General features: G+C 39.6%; 1 protein-coding gene across 2 annotated transcripts in view; it reads right to left on the bottom strand.

Annotated features, from left to right (window-relative positions):
• Positions 1 to 3,255: 3,255 nt before the first annotated feature.
• Positions 3,256 to 9,714, bottom strand: part of LOC116690541 (soluble guanylate cyclase 88E) — a 17,624-nt gene continuing 11,165 nt past the window's right edge. For both annotated transcript variants that reach the window (XM_032517571.1, XM_032517572.1), the window contains exons 12-17: positions 9,104 to 9,250; positions 8,395 to 8,551; positions 7,141 to 7,250; positions 6,581 to 6,670; positions 6,117 to 6,235; positions 3,256 to 4,658 (exon numbers count right to left, since the gene is read on the bottom strand). In XM_032517571.1, coding sequence (XP_032373462.1) covers positions 4,289 to 4,658; positions 6,117 to 6,235; positions 6,581 to 6,670; positions 7,141 to 7,250; positions 8,395 to 8,551; positions 9,104 to 9,250 — 993 coding nt within the window. In that variant the 3' untranslated portion in view covers positions 3,256 to 4,288. The remainder of the gene's footprint in view (positions 4,659 to 6,116; positions 6,236 to 6,580; positions 6,671 to 7,140; positions 7,251 to 8,394; positions 8,552 to 9,103; positions 9,251 to 9,714) is intronic.

Below are 9,714 nucleotides of genomic sequence, written 5' to 3'. Positions count from 1 at the left end.
GTGTGACACACACATGCACACAGTCACAGCTCTCTGACTGCACTCAAACTAAACACTTTTACCAACCTGTGCTACTTTTGTTTATGGTTCATGGACAAAACGCATACAGTGCCAACATGATGCAACACTTTCATCCTGCTTCGTACATCTCAAGTCTGTTTTTTCTTCTGTGTTAATTACAGAACAATTGTCATGCGGTTTTATTCTAAGACATGATGTTTATGTAGAGCTGCAAAGATTTAACAATTAATCGTTTGGTTGTCAACTATTATTAATCGCAAACAATTTAGATAATCCATTAATCAGTTTAAGTCGAGTAAAAATTCTCTGATTTCCGCTTCTTAAATGTGAATATTTTCTAGTTTCTTCTCTCCTCTGTAACCGTAAACTGAATATCTTTGAGTTGTGGACAAAACGAGACATTTGAGAACGTCATCTCAGACTTTGGGAAACACTGATCAACATTTTTCACCATTTTCTGACATTTTACAGATCAAACAACTAGGGGTGGGAATCACCAGAGGCCTCACCACATGTCATCACGATAGTATTGGGACATGGTACTACTACTTGTTACTAATACTTGCTGTCTCTGTATCGATGCAGTATTGCCACGGGAAATATTGCATAAATGCAATATCTTTCATATTTAATTCTTAACTGTTGTCACACATTAGATGTATTGTGTGTGTTAATGCTGTTAAGATTGGTCTTAGTATTTATATTTTGTTCTAACTGGACATGTAGTTGAAATGACCTTGAACCTAAACTACCTGCAGATAAAACTAGCCAATAAAACTATAAATGACATCATAATGTCTAATACTACTGCACTTTGTCCCTGATAAATGAAGAATACACTTTATTGTAGTCACAGCATAGGCTAATAAAAATCTAAAGGCCTTTATCAAAGCTTTGTTTGAGCCGGTCATAAAACGTAACCTTTTTTTTAAAAGTCTTACTTGAGTGAGTAAAATATAACTACAGACAAAGGTAATATAGATATAATCAAGAGTAACTGGTATTGTTCACAGCAGAGCAGTCAGTCTTGGCAACAACAGCAAACATGTCTGAAGTCATGAATTCAACGATTCATTCAGAATCAGGAAGTGTCTCCTGATTCTGAAGCTGTGTGTTTATCTGTAGCTCGATCTGAATGGCAACCAGCTGTGCTGAAGGGCCATTGGCTGAAGCTCAGACCCGTCCGCTAAACTCTCGCAAAATGCTAACTGTTGTCAGATGTTGGGGTTAAAGGTCACGCTGAGCCCCAGCTGGCCTAAGAGGAGTGCCTGGACGGAATAGCAGCCCACCAGTGTGCGCTGCCGAACCGAAACACACCTGCCTCTTTGTTTTGCCTCCCACTTAGCCCTTCTGCAAGAAATTAACTTGGGTTTAAATCGTGGTAAACTTTGCAACTGCAGAATGAGGTCTGTCGCCGTGGCAACAGACAGGAAGTAGTGCTTAAGCGGTTTCCTGATGGCTTCCTCTTTATCGTGTAATGACATCTCACAAGGAAACATCGGCAGGGAGGACTCTGCTGAATGTCTGTGTGTGAGAGTTGCACGCGTGTGTTTTGTGGCTGTAAGTGAGCGCAGTGTTTTGTGTGTGAAGGAGCGCACTCGGCCTGAAATGAGCTCTTTACCTTGTCTCACCTTTGTACTGTACACAGCTTACACACTTGCCTCTTTTGGTTATGAGATAATAAGAGGAGCTTTAATTATGTCACTTATCTTTCATTAAGAGATCGCATGGGCCTTCCAGCCTCCAACCACAAACACACACACACAAACATAGAGTTGCTCACATAATGGCAGCGTGTTATCACCAGATGACTAAGACAGGAAAACTGACCTCATAACAACTGAGGTCAGGGAATTGTGCCTAACCATTCGGAGCCTGAATTGAATGGAGGATTCTGGGAGCTTAGGTGCTTTTCTGCGCTGCTGCCGTCTTCCCTCTCGCAGTGTTCTAAGATGGATGGGGAGCACAGATCGAGATGAACAGATGCTGGTTCAGGGGAAGGCCAAAGATTTAATTGGATCAGTCTGCAGCTAACAGGGATTCACTGTCTCCACACGTCATAATCAGATGTATGATCCTTCCATCTCACGTGTTTTGTTTTTTAGATGTGCAACTTTAGTAAACCAGAAACAGCCATTGATTGTTTTCCCAGTCCCTGACTTCATGTATTGGCTAATGTTTGGTTATCCTATCACCTCCTAGTGGTTGTTCAAAGCCATGGTAGTGTCCACAGATGACTCTGGATCTGTCACTCCCATCTTCTTTGCGTGTGAGTGACAATGTGATGCTTTTGATTCAAGTTTATTGCTGTAATTATTTCTTTAATTAGTGCCTCGATTAAAAATCTACTTTGATTGTTGGTTTGTTTGAATCCACTGTTTAGACCAAATATTTGTCTTTGAACTGAGTATTTGCTTCCTTTTGGATGATTGCATGTTGAATATATTTGATATATTTTGATTTGAAGATGTCGCCCTGGGCTCTTGGAAATCTTGATGATTTAAAATAAAACTGTTTTCTGACATTGTGTTGACTAAACAAATGGATGAATTGAAAAAAAATCAAATCTAATGGTAATAAGCGTATTAAGTGTTTAATCTTTGAAACCTTTTTTGTTAATGCTTTATTTTATGGGTTTGCAATTTCACAATCAGAATAATTTTCCCAAGAGGTTTTGTGGAATGAACTGTTATCTGGCAGTGAAACAAATTGATATTGCATTCACTTACACTCTGAATTGCTGTAACCTCTATAATCTTGGCTGAAGTCCAAAGCCGGAAAGCAGGGCTGGGCTATATGACAATATTTATCAGCAAAACGATATTTAAAAAACAAAAAAATAAAGAAATGTTTAAAGCCATGCCGAAAAACCAGCTTCTAAACTGTTTTCTGGCAATACTTACAACATTTGGACAACGCTTTACCTTTTGATCGTTGCATGTTACGTTCATTTTGTACTACCAGTTCTTAATAAATTGCATTTGTACTTAATACGTACTTAATTCTATGTGTTTATAGATTTACAACATGCTATATTGTCTTGCATATTGTTATCAAGATATGAAATCACCTATAATACGTTAGAAGATTTTGGCGGTGAAAGTGTGCACAGATGCATTTTGGTCCCACCTTTAACTGGCAAGTCAGTGGATTTTTAAACCAACCACTGTAACAAGTAGAGAAGTATGCGTGTCATGACCTAATTACAAACAAATGAAAACATGACAGTTTTAATGGCTGTACATACCGTTTTATATAAATAAAGACTATCATACAGTAAGACAAATGCAGTTACATACAGAACATAGAACCAAAACTCTTTTAGACAATGTTGTGAAGTGTCAACTGAATTACTAAATGTGCCTATTGCTTAGTTTAAACAATTTAAAATAAAACCTCTTGATTATGTCTACTCTCAGTGAATTAAATGAAGCATCCATATCAGTAGTTTTCATTTCTGTGGAAGCTCCCGCCAAAGAGAAATGGCTTACTTTAAATTTCTTTCTAAAACATTCTGTAGATTTTTGTCAATATAGATCTGAACAAACATGATTCCTGTAGCAGTTTGCAGTGACTTCATGAATGTAAAGTAGACCTGTAAAATTAATTCAGCAAATAGCAAAGAAAATCAAAAATAAACTAATTGTCCGTCAGTGCCTGTTGTAGAATTTTAAAGTCCTCTGTTTCTCTGTGCATGCGCTGTTTGCGTGTCACTGTACTTCCTTTTCTTTAAAACAGCCGACATTAGGAAGGCATGTTGTGAAACCTGTTGTGAAACCTGTAAATTCTAAGTATTCAGGGTGTTAAAGTACTTTCCCAATTTCTATACAAGGCAAGTCCTCCAAATGAATTCAATAAGACAGCATGCTGGTTTTCTCCATTTGATATATTTTGAAGTCAACTTAAATGCTTTGACTTTGAGTAAAAGTATCTAAATATCAAGCATGTGGAGCCTTAAATGTTGCACAAACGTTACCTTAATAAAAGACTTGTTGACTGGGAGAAGTTTAATAGCTTAAGTGTTGGTCTTCAGTTGAAGTTTCGCTCTCATTTGAATCAAAATGTCACAAAAGCCTGTATCTTTCACAACTCCTTGTCATGATATGGCATTCAAAATGGAAAATGCAGATAATCAGTAACCATATGTTGAAAACCTTAAAATGCCTGTTTTGTCTTGCCCCTGATTAAATTTCAATGATGCTTTATACATATATCACATCCTAGTTACATGTTGGAGTCATCTTGTAATCTCACTACAACCATGTGCTCACAGAATGGAACAGGAGGCGCTGCGAATGGGCAGGTTGGCGGGCAGCTTGGCGTACTGCTGTCTGAAGCTGTTTCTCTTGATGTTGAGTAGAGGACCCGGGTTTTCCAGCCCGTCAGCGGGCGGCGACGACTCCGGCACTGTGTTTGCTTGGGGCACATCCAGCTTGGCCCCCTTGTTGTTCTTAGTCTTTTTGGCTTTCTCCTTCTCCTGGGGCTCGGTTGAAATGGCGGGGGTCTCGTTAGCGGCCTCTTGTGGGGGCAGGGTGTCAAGGGGGAGGTCGCTGGGGCTTGGCTTTCCTTCAGCTTGCTCCTCGTTGCCGGGGATGTGGAGGTTGGATCCCATGCGCTTAGCATTGGTGCTTGTGGAACTAGTGCAGTTACAGATTAGTGGAGTTTCTCAGTGATTCACAAAATACATATAAATCATTGTCTTTAGTTATAAAATCTAACATTTCTATATTTTGCCTCTGGGATGGTAGTTGTCAAGAAACTTGGATCTGAGTTAGGGTTTATTCCTGCCCTACAATCATGTTTTCTTCAAATAAGCAAATATATCTGTCAGTGGACTGAGGTTATTCTTTTTGTAACAATGTGTGGCACTGAAATACAGAAGTTACTAGTTGAGTAAATGTAGTGCCAAAGGAAAGGGCCGTCTGACGTCAAGGTAAAGTGGTGAAAATATTCTAAACACAGTAACCACTTTTCTCACAAAAAATAAAAACCAATGGGGGGTATGAAGTAGTGTTATTAAGCGATATAGGAACAAATATTTCTTTTGTTTATTTTTTGGGGATTTTTAGGACAGCTGGATACATGAAAGGGGGGGGGGGATGACATGCAACAAAGGGCCGCAGGTCGCAGTAGGAGTTAGGAGTGCGTCGAGGAGTAAACCTCTATATATGAGCGCCCGCTCTACCACCTGAGCTCTCCTGGCGCCCAATTTTGACATTTTAGTGCAAAGGTGCATAACAGGCCGTCCTCACCCAGAAAACGACCATATAGGTTGATTGCACAAGCAGCTCCTAACGAGTCATATTTATGCTGTTAGGCCGTGACCTCTTGTGAATGTAAGACTTCTTGCGGGAGCAAACATGGAAGTAAGGTGACAAAGTATACATATTCCTTGTAAGGAAGTAGGTTGGGGTGGCCAATTGGTCAAACAAACACAAAGCTTTCACTCAGTAGACAAAAGTCAATGGTTAATTAACCCACTTTTACAGAACTTAGTCCGTCATGCAGTTACGTCTTCATTTTAGTAGTTTTGTGCCACTCATTTTGAGCCAATCTGACGATTTCCTATACCTAAGTATTTTTGTTGTTTAAACTTAACTAGTGCCTTTTTCCAGCTATAACTGTGTTAAAAACGGTGGCAGTTACGTTCAATTTCTCCTGATTAAATCTGCCACCGCGGCCACTGACTATAAAGTAGATAATTACCTCATGCATCCCGGCTTTAAAAGATCCAAACTATCCCTTTTAGTGGCAGAATATTTTCTTGTTTTCTGAAAAAGAAGTCTGAAAGGCTTGACATCAGACTAACTTTTTGTAGTGCTTTTTTGTCTCACCCCATTTTGTTTTTGTGTTGCTTCACTAACCCAACGGTTGCACGGCCCCATCCGAGTGAAAATGCTGCTTTTGCTGGTCAGCATGATTTCTTCAAATAAACAGAAGCACCTAGTACAGCCTTTCAGTTTGCTTGCTGTCTGGTGCTGCAGGGGGCAATGAGCACAGCTCTGACTGAATCAACAGGGGGCATCCTGAGTCCACACTGTGTACAGAAGGAAAGGGGTTCTTTGGTGCTGACTGCTCTCCTTTTGTCTACTCACCCATTAGAGCTCTTGTCATCAGAGTCTTTCTGTTCGCTGCTGTAGCGCAGCTCTGCCGGGGTCTTGAACGATAGATCTCGCTTTCCTTTCAGCCAGTAGGTCTTCATGTAGCCTTTACCCTGGGAGATGTTAGGAAGATAGTGGGTTGATCAGAGATATTGGAAACAACATTTCATTTAAAATAAATCAGTAATAAAACACTTCACTGTCAGGTCGCAAATATCTCTGATGTGGCTCGAGATAGTACTTTCAGATAAATTCCCAGCACATGCAGGTGTGCCACTTTTCAAATTATACACCTCTTTCTTGGAATAAAGTGCTTGAAGTATTACAGCTACAAAACCTGTCATGTAATGTATTAATCATATGTCCATCTCAATTAGTGGATGATGGATAAGCCATAATTTGCAGAAAGAAATTATTAGCAAAAGGTGTGTCCGTAATTTAATGTATTAACCACTCACCTTCACAAATATTTTGCCCCTCTCCTCAATGATAAAGGGCTCATGTTCCAGGTGGTCTTTGGTGGTCTGACTGATGTGTATCTGCATGCCCTGCTCAGACAAAAGCACATACAACTGCTGCTAAAGCTGAGTATTTAGATTCATGGGCCATCTGTTCTAAAACTTGTTTTCAAAGGGAAGTGAAAACATTTAGCTTACTGAAATCTGAAATGAGAGTTCACTCAGGCTTTTCTTCCTTTGTGGGAGTGCACAGTATAGTGAAATTAAGCCTGCCCAAACTGCCTCCCTTTTAATTTCTTTTCATCATAGAACAGATTCTCCACAAAACATGACATTAACTTAAATTAAGTAAGTAATGGAAAGCAAATGAAGCGGATTTGCTGTTGCATTAACTAAAAAGCAGCATGCACAAAAGCATCATTAAACAGAATATGGGTTTCTATACCAATCTACATGACTGAGGGAAATCATGAATTTTGTTGCAGTTATTTATACTATTGCTGTGGGTTTTTAGCACATTAAGCTGGGTGATGGGTTGTAAAATATGCTAGTGTGGTCACCACTCCGTTGCTCTCCATCCTTGAGGCAGTGTTCACAGTGTCGCCAAACATGCAATATCGAGGCATCTTCAGACCTACCACACCAGCTACCACCATACCTGAGTGAATACCTGAGAGAGAGAGAGAGAGAGAGAGAGAGAGAGAGTTCATAGACCCAAATATGAGCTGATGATGATGCTTATGATTTATTCATAAACTGCCCAAGTGCTGAGCCAACATTTATTCAGACCCTTAAATTCCAAGGTTGTCATTATAAGCAACCAATAGTGACAACAGGGTCAACACTACAACCTGCGCATAATTTGTATATCCTTTCTCCTGTGTTTAGAGTGGAAAATACAATTTCTTATTTTACCTCAAAGGTGCAGCAGTTTTAAAAGGTTACTGTCACTGTTTATAACACGATGATCCTATATTTTCTGCAAGAGTGGTAGGTTTGTGGATTTATGCTAATAACCATTGCTTTCCAACCGTGACTGGAAAGAGGTTTTTTTCTGCCCTTGGGAAAAAGCAATGTTTTCTTAAGGCGTTAAGTATCTAGATTGGCGACCTGTCAAGGGACAAACCTCTAGCACAATGCATAATGGGATACGCCCCCAATATAACGATCAGAACAAATGGTTTACAGCTCCCCACTTTGTGTTTCAATCAGATCACCGCTCTGAGTATATGGTTGATCTCGGCTCTATTGCGCGTCATTACTTATTTTGATCAGTTACAGACCATTAGATCATAGTATTTGCCATCGGTTATGAAAATTGCTAGTGGTCGATAAGTTTTAACTTATTTAATGCTTCTTTAATTTAAAATATTCAGTCATAATTTACGCACCTCAATTACAGCAGCCTGGTGGCCTCAAGTCTTTAGGTAAAGATTTAAATAAATCTTAAACACAGTTAAGGATGTTCAAATGATAAAAATGTTACTTGGAAAATATGTGGTTGGCGTGGCTGTCAGAACAGTGACCCCTTGTGACGGTAAGGAAACATTGTCTTAAACTGTGTACTTTACTTGGGTCCTCTGGTTGAGGAAAAATCTTTGACCCAAGATCTCTAAATTATATTTTTGAGGTTATTTTGGTTAGTGCCTAAAAAGCCCAACCTGGACATGGTCTGAAGTACAAGGTTCAAGACACGGTGTCAGTAATGGATGTCTGACCCCTGGGCCGTGACGTCCTGATGCCAAAACCTAAAATAATCTGGTGTGTGTTATCAAGGCCAAGCCACTAAAGATCCAGACAAGTGTACTGCTCACCAACTCTAATCTGGATGTTATCTCCAGTGGAGGGGTCTTTGAGGTGGTCGATGGAGCTCAACATGTCCAGCGCCATGTCACAGATGTGGTGCGCGTGAAAGGTGGTCTTGTTGGGCACGCCCGCCACCACCATGTAGGCATCACGAATCGTCTCCACCTGGACAGAAAGGAGTGGTAATTTCCACATTGTGGTAAGAAACTGAATAGAACTTTGTGAATCGTTTTAATTGGACTGAGTGTCACTCCATAACCAGAGTCCGTCATAATAGCCAACAGGAATTCAACTTTGTCTTTTAATGTATTCTCCAGAGGTGTGTGCACCTGACTTAAACACACCAGAATGTTTGTGTTTGTATATCGGTTCAAATCTGAGCTGTTATTCAAAAATTATACTATATAATTTGTTGATTCAGGCAAGGTTTCACTTTTGCTTTTAGCAAAGTTTGCATGCCCCAAGGTGTTCCAAACGCTGTTTCAGAAGTTTTCCCACCTTGATTAAAAAAACAGGAAAATTCTGCTGAAATGAGGAAAATAGTCAGATGTAAAGAAAATCATCAGCTTTTATTTTACATTTGGGGAAAAGAAAAACCTTAGTAGGCAACTAAACTGATAAACACTTGTGAAAGATACAAAATACAAAAAATACATGCAACCGTTGCAAGCAACTGAATCATGTGCAGACACTTTAGATTGTGCTGCTTTCACTGACCTTGTAGACATTGTGCTTCTCGCTGAGAGTGTCGAAGACAATGTAGATCTCATTGAGCATGTCCACCACCTGCATGGGGGTGATGTGGATGCAGATCTCGTTAAACTTGACCACGTCACTGAACAGGATGGTCACATCTGGGAAGACCTGGAATACAAACAAACAAGTTGTGATAATCTCACTCTGTGAGCACCAGTCCACTCACCAGGTGGCAGAATGAGATGCTTGTGCTTAGCATAGGCTCACTCGGTCCCAGGGAACTTAAGTCATCAATGAGATCAGTGGTTCCCCACCTTTTTGGTCAACTACCCATTCATTTTAACCACTTAGTCATTACTTTTAGCTAGGGCTGAAGGATTTTGGGGAAAAAAATCTAATTGCAATTTTCCTGCCAGATATTGCGATTCAATTTGCAAATATTTCTTTTTTTTTGCTACATATTGCTTCCTGCTACGATCATGTTAAATAAAGTAATAAAACATATACACTGAAAATAGGCCATTTCCGTAAACAATCTGACATGTGTCATTATTCCAGCATTTATCTTAATGAAAACACTGTAAATATAATAAGAAAAAGACAAATAAAAAATTGTTAAATCATGATACACC

Source organism: Etheostoma spectabile, chromosome 6 (assembly GCF_008692095.1).
Source record: "Etheostoma spectabile isolate EspeVRDwgs_2016 chromosome 6, UIUC_Espe_1.0, whole genome shotgun sequence".
In the NCBI taxonomy this organism is placed as follows: Eukaryota; Metazoa; Chordata; class Actinopteri; order Perciformes; family Percidae; genus Etheostoma; species Etheostoma spectabile.
The sequence above is the reverse complement of the archived record's forward strand: the minus strand, read 5'-3'. Positions and strand labels throughout refer to the sequence as shown.